The 22093-nt window shown below is 35.9% G+C and overlaps 1 protein-coding gene across 3 annotated transcripts in view; it reads right to left on the bottom strand.

The window, feature by feature from the left end:
• CRPPA (CDP-L-ribitol pyrophosphorylase A) overlaps positions 1-22093 on the bottom strand; it is a 325844-nt gene that overhangs the window by 167292 nt on the left and 136459 nt on the right. For all 3 annotated transcript variants that reach the window (XR_015246505.1, XM_086694960.1, XM_025929290.2), the window contains exon 6: positions 18767-18861. Coding sequence is in view for 2 of the 3 variants with exons in the window: in XM_086694960.1 (XP_086551086.1) it covers positions 18767-18861 (95 nt within the window). In the remaining variant the exon portion in view is untranslated. The remainder of the gene's footprint in view (positions 1-18766; positions 18862-22093) is intronic.

Here is a 22093-nt window from a genome sequence, read left to right as displayed (position 1 = left end):
GCTGATGTTGCCTTAACTGGTTCATGGATCACACTCTGAGGCAAAAAGAGGTTAAATAATTTGAATACCATTTAATCTAAAAGCCTACTCTCATTTTTACTTAAGAGTGTGCCTCCATCTAGCAATCAGAAGATCACTTAGCTTTGACTTTACTGAAGCCACTGCCTTTCTGTGTCATCTAAAATAAATTACCCATATCTTGGGACACCTGATGGCTCAGTCGGTTAAGGGTCTGATTCTTGATTTCGACTCAGATCAAGACCTCATGGTTTGTGAATTGGAGCCCCCATGGGTTCTGTCAGTACAGAGCCTACTTGGAATTCTGTCTCTCCCTCTCTATGTGCCCCTCCCCCACGTGTGTGTGTGTGTGTGTGTGTGTGTGTGTGTGTGTTCTTTCAAAATAAATAAACTTAAAAAAACATTACCTGTATCTTGATTAAATCTATCACACTATAGCAAATATACATGAGTAAAACTGAAGAATTATTTCAACTGTTTTATCCAATTTCTTACCAGATTTATAGCATCATCTAATTATTTTCACAAAATTTTAACTTTTTCTAAGTACAGAGACATTGCCAGAAGTGTTACAGAAGTATAATTAGAGCCCATTCTCTATATAAGTATACACTAATAAAGTACATACAAGTTATATTCTAGTCAAAATGTCATTGATTTAATTAGAATCAACACAAACAAAAAGTTCCTAATCAGTTTTAGAGATGATTTAAATAGTATACTGAAGACTATAGTTTATTACGTTTAGCTGTGCATTCCCTGGAAATTACAAATACATATATGGCTTTACTCCCAACCCACTGTAAAACCTGAGCATTCATGAAACATAACAAGTTGTATTAGCAGTTTTTAACTTTAGGCAACCTTGTCCTCAGAGGAAAGTCAGCAATGTCAGGAGACATTTTCAGTTGTCACATGTGGGATAGGAAATTACTAGTGGCACCTAGTGGACAGAGGACAGGAATGCTGTCAAATATTCTATGATGCACACACAGGTCAACCTCCAGAATTAAAAAAAAAAAAAAAGAAAAAATACACACACACATACACACACACACACACACACGCACACACACACACGGAAGGCAAAAGCAGAGCTACAATGAAAATTTTAATATTAAAGATAATTTACATTTTAAGCAAAAGTAACTAAAACATGCTCATGTGACTTATTTCAAAAGTGTGTGAACACGTGTTTACTTCAGGATATTTTTAAGCTGTATATGTCCAGATAATGAAGAAAGATAGATTCATATCTTGATGTAGCATCAGAATCATATTACACATTCTCAAGAACAAATCTTAAAAGTGTTGCTTATGGATCTATTTCTTCACCCCACTTCAATTCCCCCTCTGCAAAGCTCATTTCTTCATCACTCCCTCCTTCTCCTTTCCTGACAGAGGCTGCTGGACACCAACTACAACCTCATCACTCTAGCTGACTCCAGTTCATCTCATCTTTGCAACATCTGCTCTTTGCCCTTCCCTTCCCTCATTTTGTGAAAATAGTTGTCTTCTGGCTGGGAAATCAATTAGAGCTTTTTGGGCGTACTTTGTGTTCTAAACTCCTCTCAGCGATTCCCGTGATTGATGGATGCCTGGCGGCCACCTCTTTATCTCCAAAAATATATTTGGCTAATGTCCAGATGGAGAGGTTTTCCGTAAGCTTGCTTGTTCATCATCCTATCACCATTAACTGCAACTATATATCTAGCTCTCACTGTGTATACAGTCTTGTGCAAGGATCAGTGATAAAAGATATGGTCAAAGAGATAGATGTAAGAACAAATAACACAAATAACAATATAAAGCAGATCATGCATAATAACACCACTGCTGTTAAGTAGTTTAGGAAGTCCAAGAACTGGAAAAATGAAGACAACTTCATGAAACGAGTAATATTAAACTGAGCCCCAAATGAAATCTGCAAGTGACAAGCAGGGATGGCATATAATTAAACACAATGCTGAGTAAAACAGAGAGAAAACTACATAATTTCAAGGCATGAGCAAGACAACATTTTGGACTACCATAGAGATAAGTGAAAAGTTCAATATAGACTGCAAAAGAGATCAAATAACTGGTCAAGCTGTAGAGACTTGGACTCACACGCAGTGAACAGTCATTCAAAGTATGTGATATCAATGCAAGAGAAAAAGAGACTTTAATTTAAGCAGGTAAGTACTTCTAGGCTTTGGAAACAAGATGCTGTGGATAATTTATTATGACCACAAGCTCAAATGGATATATTTTGTTCAGTTTCCCTGGAAAAACAAAAACCCTAGAGCCATTATGTAGCAAAAGTCATGAGAACAATATATAAATGCCTTTATGATGTTACAAAATAGAATTATAATGCATGCAAATAATTGAAATGGAATGCATCTCTCAAATCATTAGGGGAAACACAATAATTAAAAATATAAAATTGTATTTTTAGAACATGTATGCTCTATTTGGAACCAAAGAAAGTCAATAAAATGAAATGAAATCACAATAAATAAGCTCTAAAATGATACCACACTTTAAATAGCATTAAGATAACTAGTGAATTCATCAAAATCAACTGATGAAGGATGGAAACTAACATACACTCCATACAGCATTTTTTTCAGCTTTTTATGAAGACTCCCCTCCTAAACATACTCACCAGGTATGTGTGTAAAATTAATTAATTTCCTGAATTAGAAGTCTTGATCTTTACAAATATATGCCCAAAGCTAAATGTTGGGTATTCTTTTGGTTTGTTTTGAACTCAGCATAACAGTTGTCTAGAATTTGTGAAGAATGACCTCATTCCTAAGCGGGCAAGGATGCAGAAAGCATTGTTCCAAATTAACCATCTGGTTCCTTGAGAAAGAGTAATATTTCATTATGTCCCTGCCACTCAAAAGCATAAACGGATACAAAAAATGAAGATATGTATATAAAGTAAACAAAGTGGTATGTGAGGAGGATTGTACTTAACCCCTCATTAATAATCATCCTAAAACTATGACAAGTAGTTATAATTGTAAACTGTTAATTTTACTAAATACAGCATGAATATAATTAATACCATCCCAAGCAACTAGGTGGTCCAATAATTTTGATTTTTTTTTTTCTTTTTTACCTCTGGAAAACTGATCAGGAAATCCGGCCAACATCCCAAACAAACTAAAAGAATTTAATTGGATGGTCTTCAGCTAGTTTCTGTAGTCCTATATACACACTAAAACCACATACTCTAAGTGAAACAATTATGCTGGTATTGTTCAGAGGTCCCATTGTAGTGTTTACAGTGTTATTTCACTGTATTGCACTGCAGTCAGCTTCAAAAAATGAACCAATCTTTTATCTTTAAGCTAAAATATTATGCTATGTGTCAAAATAAGCATAAAATAACCCCACTTTGCATGAGCCTAACAGTGCTGCAATGGCTTAATTTGTTCTCTTTCCTATCTGCTCTTATTTCATTTGCTATTTGTGATGTTTTGTTTAACTAGTATGTCATACACTGGATCTAGTTAGGTCTGTAAGGAAAGGAACAGATCCATACACTCACTGGAAACAAACTTGAGGGCAGCAGGCAAAATGAACTAGGTATCTCAGACAGCCTCCACAAAACCAAAGCTTGCTATACACCCAAGAAAACAAACACGCTTCAGTTATATCCTGCCCATCACAAAATGGTGGTTACACAAAATGATAATTAAAGGCTCCAGGAAACAGGAAGGCGTTGATAAGCAAATACGTGAAAATCTCCTAGAGTCCCTATTTGTTCAAAATACAAAATAAGCATTATTTAAGAACTTTGTTTCTTCTATTATATGAGTGAAAAATGGATTGAAAAGACCTGTGCTTTTAGGAGTACATGTGACATAAGAAAACATTAAATACTATGCGTCTTCCATAGAATTTTACCTTAAGAACCAATAGTCAACATAATCTCTTTATAGATATAACTGGTTTATGCCATTTCCAGCTCAACTTTTCTATCAGTTCGCTTTCCTCTTAGGACAAATTATTAGTAACAGTAGCAGCAGCAGCAGTGGTGGTGTTAGTCACCTTCACACAGTGTCCCCACACCTGCACCTTACACCACATGTCTTATTTCAGTCCACTCAACAAAGCTTTTTGAATGCCTTGCATGTGCTCTTTTCTCCTGGATTTCTCCTTAAATAGCTAATTCCTGATTACTCGTTTCGGTGTAATTAAATGTCCTATGTGCCTTCCTTCCGCAATTTAAATCATTTTCCAGGGCTCTCTTGCATTAGCATACTTTACTTTTGGCTTAGAATAGTCATCGTCATTTGTAACTCAACATGTTTTTGTATTCATTTACTGTGTCATCCCCAACTGGGAGTATGTTCCAGATAAGCCCTGAAGGAACCATACTTGTTTAGTTCAACTCCATATATCCAGTGACTAAATCTTGATAGCCAAGTATTGTTTGGCAAGTAAATTAGGAAATTAAGGAACTAATGAAGACTGATCACATCTTCCTCCTTACAAATCCCTAACTACTCAGCCCAGCATATAGCATAAGCTATTAAGTTAGCAAGAAATGAGAGCAGACTCTTCCATCACTGTCTCTTGTACCTTGAGAGAGCTCTATCTCCAAAGTAATTGTGGTGCATGAAATACCTCAAACTCCTTAAGAAATCAAGGAAGGAATGTAACAACCCTAATAATAAAGCCTTGAAATTCAAGTCTGAGAGAAATGTTCATGTGTATGAAAAGTGGGAAGGGTATCCCTTACTTAGTTTATTTTTTTTTTTTTTAACCAACTTCCTTCATGGATATGGTGTGTTCATCACTGGAGTTTAGATATTCAGTTCACACCCTAAGGTATGTTTCAAAATCTAGCACGGATAATGACAACAAAATACCCAATCTCTTCCTTGAGTTTCAATGAGAAACACTTTTTCTTTTCATGCCAACTTTTTCTTTTCATGCCAACAAGACAATCCTCCCATTGCGTACTGAGCAGCTCCACACCCACACCTATCTGCCCAGCAGGTGCCTGGATTTCAACCGTGGTGACTTCAGTGTTTTTAGATGTTCTTTTCAGAGTAAGACAAAAGCTCTGAGAGGTAAAAATGTCAGAAAGTGTGACATTTTGTGTTTGTCTTCAGTTATGAGCTGAAAAATGACACAAGGTAAATTTGCCCATATGATGGAGAAAGACATTACAAAACTAAGTACAGTAAAACCTTGGATTATGAGTAACTTGTGCTATGAGTGTTCTGAAACACAAGGAGACATTTCTAATAAATTTTATTTTCTTTTTATTTATTTTTTATTTTTTTAATGTTTATTTATTTTTGAGACAGAGAGAGACAGAGCATGAACGGGGGAGGGTCAGAGAGAGGGAGACACAGAATCTGAAGTAGACTCCAGGCTCTGAGCTGTCAGCACAGAGCCCGACGCGGGGCTCGAATTCACGGACCGCGAGATCATGACCTGAGCCGAAGTCAGACGCTTAACCGACTGAGCCACCCAGGCGCCCCTCTAATAAATTTTAACATGATAAACAAGCAATGTCTTGCAATATTAGTACATGATGCCAAATGTCAAATGACTACAACTGAGCCAATGTTTCTTCTCTCTCTAGCTCTACGTCTCTCTCTCACTGCATAATTGTGGGTGATTGTCTCCCATGCTAGGATGCTGGGTCTCAGGCCACAATGTTTGGCAGAAATCAGTGGTTTTTTCAGAATGTTGGAAGGTGCCCACCACTGGCACTAGTGTATTTTTTGTCACTTCAAAGCATCTACAGTCCTTTGCTTTTCCATTTAACAGTAAGCTTAGGAATGCTTTGCTTCATTCTATTTTATTAGATAGGTTCCTTGTTATTAAAGTTGCAAAAAAATTAAAAGATTCCACTGAGCTAATAGCCGTGATTCAGTTAGTGATAGTGAAAGTCATCCTACACACTAACTCTCCTCTCTCTTGTCTCCCTCACAACAGCCACAAGGGTTTTCAAAGGAAAGTGCAAGCTAATTTAGCTTTCTTTATATTTTGTATTTTCTTTATTATTTTGTGTTATATTACAGTAATCATTTGTATATGAATATTTCTTGGGTTTTGGAACGAATTATCTGGGTTTCCATTATTTTTTAGGGGGAAATTTTGCTTTGATATACAAGTACTTTGGGTTACAAGCATGTTTCCAGAACAAATTATGCTCACAAACCAAAGTTTTACTGTAATTCTTTTCCCAAGGGGACCTTCATCCTGACTTTAGGTATAAACCCTACTAAACATCTGTTGTTGTTTTTAATTTTCTTTTACTTTACCTTTTCTTAAAGGAATATTTAGTAAAGTCACCATGAATCAATTAGCGCCTATACTCATTACTTATGCAATCGCAGGCAAATCATTAAACCACAGTTTTCCTATTTCTATTTGTAAACTGAGGGGGAAGTTGTAGGATTATTTTAGAGGATTAAGGTATATAGCATAGTCCCTCTGGCACATAGAAAACACTCTAATTTTTAGTGTTGTTGCCGTTTGAGAGAAAACATTTCGTTAATTCCTTCTTTGGTTTAAGAGTTTTTAGGTAAATTTAGAAACCAGGACAGATTTTGCAGCTATGAATGACATCTCCTTCCAAGATAAACCAAGATTCTCTAAGTTCACAGCACACACAAAGTTCATTTTTCTAAGTTCTACATTAACTCCTAGTGTTAAAAAATCCAATATATTGTCCTCAAAGGAGTATATTAAAGTTAAGAGATGTTTGATAAACAGTGGTTCTTCTTTCTTTTGAACATCCGTGTACTTCTTGGCTTTATAAAATCCTTATGAAATCCTTAACTTCAAGTCAAGACTAATTTTTTAAGGTTCCAAAAATGCCATATATGTTTATAGATCAATTAGATACTTGAAATTCACAGAGAAATTCAAGTGCTTAAAATTACAAATACTAGGCGAGTACACATAAATAAAGGGGAAGAGGATTCTGGAAAGATAGTTCTTTTAGTCTTCTAGTGTCTGTTGATCTCTCCATAAAAACAGACAGTACAAGAAAGACTTGAAAACCAAAAATCTATAGATAGTATCTACCACAAAACCAATTGTCAGTGGGTAGAGACAAACTGCCAGCATCTATAAAGACCCCCACCATTTAAGACACTGTACAGAAGAAAGCAGAGGGGGGAAAAAGAGCCCAAAGAAAGTAACTCAAAACCATCATCGGGTACTCTCTTGACAGCTTAGCAAGCCATTCTGGAAAGAGCAGCAAAAACTAAAAGAGGTTTTTCTAGTCTCTGAGATGAAAACAAAGAAGCTACATAAAGGTTCTCACTCTGCTGGGGATTATTAGGAGTCTGGACCCAAATTAAGAAAGCACCTTCGAAGTCAAAGCATCAGGCAGAGAAATCTAAATTGTCAGAGGTGTGCTAAGAGTGGCAGGGAACATCCAGGCAAAGGAGAAAGGTAACAGAGACAGAAGCTGAGAAAGAGCAGGCCATCGCTTCCATCTTTTCCTGAACAAGTGAATAAGAAGCATATGCCACTTACCTATAAAACTTATTATGACCCACCCTTTCCTCCTAAAAATAGATTAAAAAAAAAAACCCTTTTACTTAAACAGTAGCAACAAGAAAGGACCTCAAATCTCATATAAGAAATAAAAGAATAAAGACCAAAACAATGTCCCTACAGACAATACACATACATCAGAAAGATATTCACAAAGCAGGTGAAAGCTGCAACACAGCATTTAATAATAAGCTAAAACAAAATGAAAAACTACAAAAGTGAGAACTGGAATAAATCAGAAACAAGGTGACTAGAACAAGAAATTGGGAAAATTAATTTGAGAAAATAATTTGTTTCAGAAATGAAGGGTAAATTATGAAGAATACCAAAGAAAATAAATATGACAGACAACTCCTGAAGAGAAATATAAAATTGAAAGCATGAATTGTTTAAAATTAAAAAAAAAAATCCAAAAGAAATTAATAGCTACGAAGATGGGTAAACAATATGTAGCTTTCATGCAATAGTAATTCAATAGCAAGAGAAAACTAAAGTGATGGAATGCAAATATACTAAAAACAACAATGCTATAAAAATTTCAGGAAATAAAAAGATGTGAAATTACACAATAATAGACACATTGTGTACAGAGCAATATTAACCTAAAAGGACCAACACTGAGAAAATTCTAGTACAACTGGACTTTAAATAAATAAAAAAAAATTCAGTGGGCATCCAAGCAAATATGCCAAGTCATTTATAAGACAATCAGATTTTAACCACACTTGATCCAAAAACTCTATGATAGAAGAAAACACCAAGCCACATTTAAGGTGTCCAAAGAGAAAGTTTTGAACCAACATTTTTTTGAGCCAAAACCAACTTGCAGATTTTTAGCCAAAGACTAATTTTATTCAGATGCAAGAACATGGAATACTGTGTCTGTCGAGGAACCCTCCCTGGTGAATCTATGGGAGCATTATTTTCAGAGAACCAAAATATCTGCAAAATATCAATGTAAGTCTTCTTAAAATAAGACCAGCATTTATTATAGAACTAAGTATAAATAACGGTTTTGAGGGAGATAATGTAATATGTAATCACATATTAATGGGAGAGAATATAAAAAAGGTGTTAAAGTGGTAGTTAAAGACATTAATTCAGATTAGGTAGGAGGAAGAAGGCACTAGTTAATTTCAATGTTGCCCAGAAAAGAGATCCATTAGACAACAGCCAAAAGAATTTAATATTAGTAACAGACAAAGGTATTTCCTAAGAATTTTAATAGAAAGGTAGTCATCAAAGGGGGACAAGAGGAAAACTTTATAAATGCAAAACAATACTTACTATACAGAAACTGGTAAGGAGGATAAGGAATAAACCATAAAACCTCAAAAAACTGGTTACTCGAAGAGGAAGGCAATAGGCACAGAAAGCAGAGACAAAAGTTGGACTTCTTTGAGTGTAATTTGCTTTGTAGATTTTATTTTGGTACAGTAGAGTTTCATACAAATTTATAAAACATGTTTCTTTTAAAAAATCAACATCTAAAAATAAGATAAGCCGAATGATTTTGTGTATCCAGATAGCGTCATAATCAATTACAATTCCAAATGACTAGAGAAAAATTAATTTGATTGTTCTTCCTAAATAGGATATAGCCTATTTAGAAAATACCTTACCTATTTTAGAAAATACCTTACATTGTTCACAGGAATGGACTGATGACACAGTGAAATTGAAAGGTCAAGACCACTGTATGTGTATCATGAGAGAAAGTAAATGTGTTTGTTATGCTGGAATTATGTAAAACAGTAAGTTTCACTATTGGAGAAAGTAGAGCTAAAATACATTAAAAAAAAATTCTGCAACTCCAATTCTAATTTCATTTGGAAATATCATTGAGAATTCAAGATGTGTTTTATGTTTAACAAATAAGGGAAATAGTGTTTTCTACCTCTGTTAACAAAATAAAAAGTGAAAACAATGACCAGTCTAGCAGCAGTCAGCTAGAGAACTAGTTGATTCCAGTTTTGGTCAGGAAATGCACAAGATGAATCTAGAACATCTTGTCACACCAGAAAGCAGGAGTTATCAAAGACTATTAGACTAATGCAAAAAGGATTCAAGCTAACTTGAAAATGCTTCTCATGGCCAAACCTGGACCAATTGAGCATCAGTAAAAAATAACTGCTATGGATTGAATCCCATTAAATATACTTTAAAATCATGACTCTATCTATAATCTTTAAGGAAAAAAAAAAAACCCGCTGATACTCTCCAGAGGAGAGCCACAATTTCCACCTTTCTTGCAATGCACTTTTTATCATTTTGCAACCTTCACGTAATAATGGTTCTAGACAGTAGTGTCTGTCTATACCACAAAAATACACAAGACTAGACTTATGTACTTCTTGGGAGAAGTATACATCGCCATGAAAAAAGTAATTTATTTTTGCCAAAGAAAAACTTTAGTCAAAATCTGAACAAACCTCTAGATCTTATTAACAATTTCTAGGATATACAGGGGACAGAGAGACTTGTTAACTGACACCACAGAGTCACAAACAATAAAAGCCACACTATGGGCATTTCTAAAGGACAATTTACTCTAAAAAAATATGAAGATAAAAACTGTAGAGGGGCGCCTGGGTGGCGCAGTCGGTTAAGCGTCCGACTTCAGCCAGGTCACGATCTCGCAGTCCGTGAGTTCGAGCCCCGCGTCAGGCTCTGGGCTGATGGCTCAGAGCCTGGAGCCTGTTTCCAATTCTGTGTCTCCCTCTCTCTCTGCCCCTCCCCCCTTCATGCTCTGTCTCTCTCTGTCCCAAAAATAAACGTTGAAAAAAAAAAAAACAATTAAAAACTGTAGATAAAAATAAATTTCAGAAACATATTAACTGATGGTTGTTTGTGGACATTCGTGAAAGAGAATGGAAGGCTCACTGAAAGAGACAATGATTCAAATAAATGGAAAACAAAAGAATAAAATACATAAGAGAATTGGAGAAAGTTAATAACTGATGGACATTTGATGATATTATGGCACAATTAAGGATATTTTGGAGTGTGGTTATTGTATTATAATAATAGCTTAAAAAATAAACTTTTTTTATACAGGTACATACTGAGATATTTACAGATGAAATGACAGGATAGCTGAGATCTTCTTTAAAATAATCTGGGGATAAATGAGTATAGAGAAAACAATACTGGCCATGAGTTGGTCATTGTGAAGCTAGGTAATAGGTACGTGAGAATTCTTAATAGTATTGTCTCTTTTTAGGTATGTGATTGAAAATTTCTATCAACAAAAGTGACAGAGAGAGGGAGGAGCACAGGAAAAGAAAAAAATATATAGAAAAGAAGACGAGTAGAAGCTCAGGAACTATTTCTGAAGCTGTGAACAATATGTTAAGACCATTATGTCTATCTTTTGAAGGCTCATTTCTTCTAAGATAAATTCAATATTTAGTATGTTTTATCAGATTATACAATAGGTTACCTAGGGTTATACTATGGACTATTCAACATAAAATTCTCAACAAATTAGTCATTGACTCTTTTCTCTGTTGGAGTTTGAAAATTTGTTAGACTGGTTTATATGGAAAGAACTGCATTTAATTCAGGAGATTATAGTCATTCCTGCTCAGAGTACATCCTGAGGCTTTTGGTTTAGGCTAGTTAGCTCCTTTTGTCTGTCGTTGATTTGACAACTATTCAGATGTTTCTGATTAACTCTGGTGTGAGTCATATAGAGTATCTGATGAACTCAAGTACTAATCCCTAGTTTTCATGTCAAATAGATTGTGCCTCCATTTATTTAACCAAGGAATTATAGTTTGGCTGGATAATGATTTCAATGAGGAAATTTTAGGTCACATAAGGCAAATTTCTAGTAGAGAAGACTCAGACTTATATACAGTACTGCTTCACATACCACAAGAAGCTAGGTGAGACATGTTACTGGGTATTTTTTTTTCAACTGCATGATGAATATATGTTTGTAGCAAGCAACTTCTAAGAGAGGTCCACTGGGGCATCTGGGTAGTTTAGTTGGTTGAGCATCTGACTCGATTTTGGATCAAGTCATGATCTCAGTCATGAGACTGAGCCTCATGACAGGCTCCACAGTGACAGCAAAAAAGCCTGCTTGGGATTCGTTCTCTCCCTCTCTGTGCCCATCCCCCACTCAAGCGTGTATCTACTTGCATACTCACTCTCTCTCAAAATAAGCATCTTAAAAAAATAAGAGAGGCCCACTAACAATCACCCTACCTCTCAATATTCACCATCTTGTATATTCACCTCCTCTGGAGTGTCGGTTGGATATACTTACTTCCTTCAAAAGAAGGCAAGAAGATGGAAGTGAGGGGATATTCTTGTAAGACCAATTTACAAAAAGACTGTGCCTTCAATTCTGAATAGCATGTTGTGAGGCAGCTCTGTGGAGAAGTCCACATGGCAAAGGATTAAGGCCCACCAGCAACTACTTGAGTAAGCTTGGGAGCAGATCCATTTCCATGGCCTCAGCCTACAGAAAACAGCTTGACTACAACCAAATTGAAACCCTGAACCAAAGTCTACTGGCTGTGCTGTGCCTACACTCAGGTCTCGCAGAAACTGTGAGATAATAAATGCTCATTATTTTAAGTCACTAAATTGGGGGTAATCAGTTATGCAGAAAGCACAGTAGAATACGTAATACAATGTTCAGCTTAGTGATAACAAGTCATGATCATTTATCCATTTGTTTATTTAACATTCAATAAATCTCCTCCTAGAATCAAGACTACACTAAGCTCTGGGAAGACTTCAAATTAGTTAAGATAGCAACCTGGAGAATACAACAAAAGAGTATGTAAACCAGACTATAAAAAAATAGTGAGCAGGAAAAGCTCCCTGGGGAAACACTATTGGGGACAAAGAGTGAAGAGGTAGGAAAGTGCTATCCAATTTGAGAAACTCAAAGAAGTAGAGCTAGCCTGAATAGTGAGCAATATGGAGAAGCAAGGGTACCACTTTAAGAGGATAGACTTTGGTATCACATGAATCCATATTTATCTCCATGTTCCTGCTTTGCTACTTCATGGCAATGTTAATAAGGACAATTTAGGCATGCCCCTGTGCCTCAATTCTCTCATCTGGAAAACAAAAATAATACTACCTATTTCAGAAGGTTATTAACAAAATATGCTATGGTACCTAACATAAAATAGGTGCTGAAAAATGTTTATTATTATTGTTGCTGTGTCTTTCATCTTTAATAGCATCATTAGTAACATGAGAGATCTTATAAGATTGGCAAGGAATTTTTACATTAATTTAGGAACAATGGAAAATCAAGCAACAGTTATGAGTGGAGAGTAACATGGTAAGGCGTAGCAGTTCTAAAAATGCATCTAACAGCCATACCATGAATAGATGTGACAGAATCAAGACTGGAGGCAGGATATCAGTTAGTAGACTGTGTGATAATCCAGACAAGAGCTGGGGTACATAGGATAGCGACAGGGTTGACAAATACAATACAGTTGAGAGATAATGAGGTAAAATCAAAGTGTTTCAGAATTTTATTTGCTTCAGGGATGAGATAGAGAATGGGTGAAAGATTATACCAGGTTTAGGGATCTAGGAAAAATACACACAGGTCAGATGAAGGAAAATTGGAACAACAATTTGTGAAATGTGAAATATTACTAATATTCAAACTTGAGAGTCTGAGAGACTTCTAATTGAATTTATCTCTCTAAAACACAGGATAGTGATCAATTAAACACAGGGTCAGAGACTGATTTTGTCCCTAACAAGTAGAGGATATATGAAGCATCGGCATAGTTTTTCCAGAGAAAACTACTCACCTATGTACAGGAACCAGAAATTATAAACAGTATTCTGTAAACAAAATTAAGAGGAAGCCACAGACAAAACAAAACAAAACAAAAGGATGTTCAAAAAAACAAGATTTTACAAAATGGGATGAGATTCCTTGTAGGAGAAAGTATTAGACAAGAGGGTCAAATGCTGCAGTAAATCAGGGTTAAGGACTGATGAGGTATTGTGGATTGCTCAAAGGGTCATCGAGGACCTCACTGAGAGTAGTTCCTTCAAAAGGTGGGACTGGAAATGAGGCTATAATATATGAAGGAATGAGAAGTTACATTACTCTAAATAAGGACAGCTTCAGGTAATCTGAGTTGAGCTTTTTTTTTTTTTTTTTTTTTTTTGCTTTGTTTCCATTAATGGAAGGAACTTGAATATGGTGGAATGTTGATGGCAGTGGGGAGAGTGGAGGGAGGGGAACCAGAGCTCAGAAGAGAATACAGTCTTAGTAAGAGCATGACTACAGATTGAAGACTCTGTGGAAGTTTGGTGCCAGGACGATACGGATGTTCCCATGTAAGAGAGTATAAAATTATGCTCTGAAGCTGGAGATCATTTCAATATAACTAAGAATAGGGGTCAATATAGTAGAATTAGACCAACATTTCTCAACTAAAGGGGGATTTTGTCCCCATCCAGGCAACATTTACTAATAAATGCAGATATTTTGGTTGGTACAATCAGGAGCTGGGAATGATAGTAATATCTGGAGATAACTAGGGACATCCAGTGGTACAGACCAAGGATGCTTCTAAATAGTGTACAATTCATAAGACAGCTCTAATAAAGACTTATCCAGCTCAAAATGCCAACATTGCTGAGGTTAAGAAACTCCAGGTTTGGCATTTGAGACAAGTGCTGGAGGTCTAAAATATTCACTGAGGAGGATGGAAGCTCACTATGCAATCATGATATGCTTGCTCTAAAACATTCTGTGTCCACTGCAGATGGAGACCAGTATTTTTTTTTTTAATGGCAACAATCTGAACTACTGTATAATTTCCTCCAGCAGTATTGTTTGAGTCAAGACTAAGAAAGGTGAAAGTTAGACTAATACATGGATACAGCTTTAACCAAGGGGGTGAATTCCAAAGAACAGGGAATTGAGGCTATCAGTAGAAGATCCATGATCCACTGAATTGATAGAACACGGTATGTGAACGAGGCAAAGAAGGGTATAAGATAAAATGTAGCCAAAAGGGACAACATAGGGGACCTAGAGCTCCCTATAAAATTCAAAAATGCACAGGAACGCATTTTGTAGAAGTTATGGAATGACAAAATCTGTGATCAGAGGTTAAGAAATAGCCTTAGTACTTATTTTTCAGCCCAGTGAAGATGACAACAATATCCAGACAGGGTCCAACAGATAGGTAAATGAAGGTCACTGAAAATGAGAGGGGTAAGGTCTTGAGAGGCCACAGTGATGAATCAATCACACAAGACCAGTAATGAACCAATGTGTGTATCCCCACATCTCATGCCGTTTTATCACTAAACATGAACAGAAAAAGAAGCAACCAAAAAATACTCTATTAACAGAATCCTGCATTAACTGTGACTTGCTTAGATTTATTCCTAGGTGTTTTATGGTTTTTGGTGCAACTGTAATAAATAAACTGTAATAAATAAATAAATGGGACCGATTCCTTGATTTCTCTCTCTGTTGCTTCATTGTTGGTGTGACCCTGAGAGGATATTGTTGGAACTCTGGCTATTCTTCAAGTCTCAGTTGACAGAGCTGGGTTTTTATACTCTTGTTGAGTACCCAGCTGCTATATTCTGTGTTATATTTGGTCAAGACCAAAAAAGGAATTAGTGACACAGAATATAACAGCTGGGTACTCAACAAGAGTATAAAAACCCAGCTCTGTCAACTGAGACTTGAAGAATAGCCAGAGTTCCAACAATATCCTCTCAGGGTCACACCAACAATGAAGCAACAGAGAGAGAAATCAAGGAATCGGTCCCATTTACAGTTGCACCAAAAACCATAAAACACCTAGGAATAAATCTAACCAAAGAGGTGAATTATACGTGATAACTATAGAAAGCTTATGACAAAAATTGAAGAAGACACAAAAAAATGGAAAAAGATTCCATGCTCCTGGATAGGAAGAACAATATTGTTAAAATGTTGATACTACCCAAAGCGATCTACATATTCAATGCAATCCCTATCAAAATAACACCAGCATTCTTCACGGAGCTAGAACAAATAATCCTACAATTTGTATGGAACCAGAGAAGACCCTGAATAGCCAAAGCAATCTTGAAAAAGAAAACCGAAGCTGGAGGCATCACAATCCTGGACTTCAAGCTATACTACAAAGCTGTAATCATCAAGACAGTATGGTACTGGTACAAGAACAGACTCTCAGATCGATGGAAAAGAATAGAGAACCCAGAAAGGGACCCACAAATGTATGGCAAACTAATCTTTGACAAAACAGGAAGGAATATCCAATGGAATAAAGACAGTCTCTTCAGCACGTGGTGCTGGGAAAACTGGACAGCGACATGCAGAAGAATAAACCTGGACCACTTTCTTACACCATACACAAAAATAAACTCAAAATGGATAAAAGACCTAAACGTAAGACAGGAAGCCATCAAAACCCTCGAGGAGAAAGCAGGCAAAAACCTCTTTGATCTTGGCCACAGCAACTTTTTACTCACCACATCTCCAGAGGCCAGGGAAACAAAACCAAAAATGAACTATTGGGACCTCATCAAAATAAAAAGCTTCTGCACAGAGAAGAAAACAATCAGCAAAACTAAAAGGCAACCGAAGGAATGGGAGAAGACATTTGCAAATGACATATCAGATAAAGGGTTAGTATCCAAAATCTATGAGGAACTTATCAAACTCAACCAAAAACACAAATAATCCAGTGAAGAAATGGGCAAAAGACATGAATAGACACTTCTGCAAAGAAGACATCCAGATGGCCAACCAACACATGACAAAATGCTCAACATCACTCATCATCAGGGTAATACAAATCAAAACCACCATGAGATACCACCTGACACCTATCAGAATGGTTGCGTGAACAACTCAGGCAACAACAGATGTTGGTGAGGATGCAGAGAAAGAGGATCTCTTTTGCACTGCTGGTGGGAATGCTAGCTGGTATAGCCACTCTGGAAAACAGTGTGGAGGCTCCTCAAAAAATAAAAATAGAACTACCCTATGACCCAGCAATTGCACTACTAGGTATTTATCCAAGGGATATAGGTATGCTGTTTTGAAGGGACACATGCACCCAAATGTTTATAGCAGCACTATCTACAATAGCCAAAGTATGGAAAGAGCCTGTATTTTCACTGACAGATGAATGGATAAAGAAGATGTGGTATATATATATACAATGGAGTATTACTCAGCAATCAAAAAAGAATAAATCTTGCCATTTGCAACTACATGGATGGAACAGGAGGGTATCATGCTAAGTGAAATTAGTCAGAAAAAGACAAATATCATATGACTTCACTCATATGAGGACTTTAAGAGACAAAACAGATGAACATAAGGGAGGGGAAACAAAAATAATATAAAAACAGGGAGGGGGACAAAGCATAAAAGACTCATAAATATGGAGAACAAACAGAGGGTTACTGAAGGGGTTGTGGGGGGATGGGCTAAATGGGTAATGGGCATTAAGGAATCTACCCCTGAAATCATTGTTGCACTATGTGCTAATTTGGACGTAAATTTTAAAAAATTAAGTATTATGTTGAAAAAAAAAATTATCTCAAGGTCCCACCTCAGTGGCTTCTGCATTGATTGGAAAAAGAATAAATGAGATTACCCAAGAGTAAAAGACTATTTTTGAGGCAAAAGGGTGCTTCAGTGGGTTAGACAGTGGAAAGTTATCTATAGTTTAGGATTTTTTTTTTTTTAAGACAAAGAGTGTGAGAGAGCGAGCGCGTGCACAAACTCAAGCTGGGAAGGGGCAAAGGAAGAGGGAGAGAGAGAATCTCAAGCAGGCTCCACACCAATGGAGAGCCCAACTTGGAGCTCCATCCCAGGACAGTGAGATCATGACCTGTGCTGAAATCAAGAGTCAGCCTCAACTCACTGAGCCACCAAGTCTCCCCAGGAACAGATTCTTAACAAGTGAACTTGAGACAGAAAGCAGAGAGCAAAGTGCTAAAATTTTCAAAGGTGGGGGGAAAATCCCCAGAAAGTCAATGGATAGAAGCAATAAAGAAGACTGGATTATAGTATAACCTTTCCACCTAAGAAACAGCGGAAATGGTAATCATTTTTTTTTTTTTTTTTTCCAGCTTTGGGTCATTGCTGCAAACACTACTGGTAGAATTTGTCACTGATTGTCATTAATACCACCTGGGGGAGCTTGTTAAAAATTTGGATTCCAGAACTAATCCCAGCGTACGGTTCACTCAGTTTTTACATATTCCAGGAATCTATGTTCTTAACAGTTCGTGTACCTAATTCAGGACTAAATTTTGGGAAACCAGTAGTATTTACTACTTAATACGTATCTGTCTCATCATTGAAAGTTTAATTATTATAGCTCATTTTCACCAAAAACTTATTACAAGCCAGATGCTTTTCTAAGTACTTTAAATTTATTTAAACTTTAAATTCAAACTTTTAAGTTATTTTATTCAACCCTCTTAATAATTTCACAAAGTGGATATTATTGACATTTTCAATTAAAATAAGGAAATTAGGGGCGCCTGGGTGGCGCAGTCGGTTAAGCGTCCGACTTCAGCCAGGTCACGATCTCGCGGTCCGTGAGTTCGAGCCCCGCGTCAGGCTCTGGGCTGATGGCTCGGAGCCTGGAGCCTGTTTCCGATTCTGTGTCTCCCTCTCTCTCTGCCCCTCCCCCGTTCATGCTCTGTCTCTCTCTGTCCCAAAAATAAATAAAAACGTTGAAAAAAAAATAAATAAATAAAAAAAATAAAATAAGGAAATTAAGCAATAAAGCTGCCATCTGAGTACAGACAGTCCTAACAGAGCTCATTCCTCTTCTAACTATGCTATTGTAATAAAATTAGCTACCTAAAATCAACTTTTTCCTTCAGCTTTTAAATAGAATTTGATCATGTATATTGTTAACAAGTTATCACATGTTCACCATAAACTCTGATAGGTGGTATGCGTTTTAACAGAAACAGGGAAGTTACTTACAGTTAAATAAAATCATTCTGTCAAAACATTTCAAGACACAAAGTTGTCATAGAAATAAATAATTGAAGTCATTAGTGGTAAAACTTACAAATAATTTCTGTGGACCTCACATTTAATTACTACTTTCATTTCCTTAGCCCAATTAGATATGAATTTAACTAGCAAGTTCATCAGCTCAAAAAAAGAAGTATAAAATGAACTCTTTGAGATCATGAAACTCAATCTTTGAATACTTACATTTAATTCGTCTTTTAGTACTTCTTCAAGACGATGACCTACATGATTCTCATCTTTTGTGTCCATAACCAGGCAAATGTGCTGTGAAATTCTTTCTGAGATAAAAAAAAAAAAAAAGAAAGAAAGAAAGAAAAAAAAGTAAGTTTCTAAGAGAAAATGGAACAAAGCCCTACAATGCTAAAACCTGGATTAACCTGTTGTTTGTAACTGTCAAACTACAAAACTTTTACCTGCAGGCCAGTGAAGTCACTTGGAATCCACACTGATAAGTCCTCCACTCTTTACCACCCAAGTCAATAAAGATAGGGATTCAGTGCTGTGTAAGTGGCTAACCAGGACATTGTATAATCAACAGAAATAAGACATCATAGGATATATCTAAAAGGACTAACTGAAGGTGACAGCTATTTGCCTGACAGTTGATTCCTTCTCTGTTTATAAAGAGTCCCCTAGAATCTGATAAAATCCCATCTCATGCAGATCCCCCACTTCAGGCTAGAAAGTACCTTCTGTGTGCAACTCACTGTGCCACCTAGTGTCCTGGATGAGCACAGAAGTGTCCTTGGCATTCGTCTTAATTCAGTCAATTCAATACAATTAAGTTCTTGCCTGTTTAACTGTTACAAGTGAATATAATAGCCAAACTATTTTCTTCAAATTTGTTAAGTGTCTTCGACATGATCCATTTTAAAAACACAATTCATATGACATAATCACGCTCACCTTTGTAAACCTTGGATGCACTCTCTCAAAAGATACATAATCCTACTCTACACTAGCTAGGTCTATAATACTAAGAAATAGCTTTATTGCTGCCAATTAAGAAGACAATGCATGGTATTATGTCAAAAACTTTTACAAAGGCTTAATTTTAAATAAGAATCCTAAATCAAATTAGTTTAACATTTAACTCAGCTGCTTCTTCAAGGAACAACTTTATATAACATGATATATATAAACGTCAATCTAGTAATAGTTAATCATTTTTCCAAGCACAGCTGGGGACAACAGACATTTAAAATATTAAGAAAAGCACCAATTAATAGTACTCCCTTTACTAACTACCTCACATCTATCAAGAATATTGTATGGTGTTGGGGCGCCTGGGTGGCACAGTCGGTTAAGCGTCCGACTTCAGCCAGGTCACGATCTCGCGCTCCGTGAGTTTGAGCCCCGCGTCGGGCTCTGGGCTGATGGCTCAGAGCCTGGAGCCTGTTTCCGATTCTGTGTCTCCCTCTCTCTCTGCCCCTCGCCCGTTCATGCTCTGTCTCTCTCTGTCCCAAAAATAAATAAACGTTGGAAAAAAAAAATTAAAAAAAAAAAAAGAATATTGTATGGTGCAAGAGCTCTATGTTCTATTATTACCAATGTTCATGATGGCCCTGCAAACATTATTATTATTAATCTATATAATAGACACCAGAAACCTGAATTCACAGAAATGAACTAACTTTTTCATGATCACTCTTGCTGAGGCTTTACAAAGGGGAGATAATGTAAAAAAATGGGCAAATGGTATACCTAGGCAAAAGACAGAATGGAAGTTATATGTACTATTCTTTCATCTTTTGTTTGAAATAAAAAATATTCTGCCCCCCAAAAACACATAAGATACAATAAAAAAAAATACATGAATATGTGTGTGTTGCATATGTATGTATATAGTAGATCTTAAAATTCATCTTTAAAAAAAATTTTAACTATTGGATGTAACAAATATATTAACCTTATTGTGGTAATCACTGCACAATATATACATACATCAAATCATTACATTGCACACCCAAAACTTGCATGATGTTATATGTCTTTTATATCTCAATAAAGCTGGATTTAAAAAAATCACCTATTTACCGAAGATCAACGAAAAAAAAAATACGAGAACCTAGATTCAAGGCAATATAACAATAAATAAGGTGAATCTTGTATCATGTCGATTTCTATACTGTTTACGCCTTGTAATTCCCAGGGATTTATACTCCAGAGTAATCTGTGCCAGATTGACCATTTTCTTTATACTGTCAATTGTCCATACCAATATGTCCTTTTCCTAGTCATATAAAATTCTCTACCTGTTCAGTGGCATTCACAGTCTAGACCAGGTTAAATCTTCATCAGTTCCCCCAATTCAATGGTTCTCAACTTTGGTTGCACATCAGAATCAATTCTGAGTAGGTTTGTTTGGCTTTTGTAGTTTTCAAATACATACTTTTAAAACCCACCCAACAAGATTCTTGCCTGTATTTTTTTTGAAGCTCCAAAACTGATTCAGATGTTTAGTCACGTTGAAAACCTCTGCTTGTTCATTGCCTTGATTTTCTATAATGTGGAGTTTATACAAGTTTTCACTTTGAAAAAAAACAAAAAACTAATTGTCTATGATAGCTGATTAATTCCCCCAAAATGGTATAACTCTTTTTGAATATAATCCTTTTGGGATAATTCTGCAGTTTTCTCTAATCTACTCCATATTGTAGCAATTGGAGCATGCTGAGAATTGTTATTCAATTCCCTTTGAGATTGCTAGCGTCAAACTGTTTAAAAAAACCCAAATCCATCCACCTACTCTGATCTTCATGGCTCACTAGAGTTTACAGTTTAGCCGTTTCTTGGCCAGTATTATAAAGGCAATCTAAGAAAAAAAAAACCACACAATAGTTCATAAATTATAGATATAAGGCACTTCTTGGGCATTTAATAATGTTTGTTAAGTTAATGAGCAATGTGCAATTTTTTTAAATGCTACAGGAATCCAATATCCAAAAATTTCTATAAATAGTATATTCATGCTTTATCAATATTTTACATGTCTGAAATATGCAAAGACTAAAAATCAGTTTTTATGTAGAAATGACAAACTTTCTACACAGAATTTATAAATATACGAGAAATGAAGGAAACATGGGATAAAAGATCTAACATTATGACATTTTAATGAGGATTAAATGAGGATTTAATATACCTAAAGTCACATAGAGTGTCTGGTCCAAGTAAATCCCTAATAATTGTTCACATAATAATTGTCACTTCCATGGTTACATGGATCCAACAAAAATATAAATTAAAATTAGTTTTGTCTACTCAAGATACGACCCATCTGTAACTACAAATGGCCCCTGGTCTCTATGGTCTTAATTATTTCAGTTTGGTTAAAAAAAATCCATTTCAATTTTGTCCCACTAATCCTTTTCAAATTTCAAAGTTACACCCAAAAAAGCAGTAATTATGTGTAATAATAAAAACCACATCTTAAGTAACAGTCCTGTGTTTTCAACCCTGCACTTTGTAAGGTTTTTTTGTTTGTTTGTTTGTCTGTTTGTTTTTTGA

The sequence above is a fragment of the Puma concolor genome, chromosome A2, assembly GCF_028749965.1.
Source record: "Puma concolor isolate L17-30 chromosome A2, mPumCon1.1.hap2, whole genome shotgun sequence".
Taxonomy (NCBI): Eukaryota; Metazoa; Chordata; class Mammalia; order Carnivora; family Felidae; genus Puma; species Puma concolor.
This window is presented reverse-complemented; position numbering and strand designations above follow the sequence as displayed.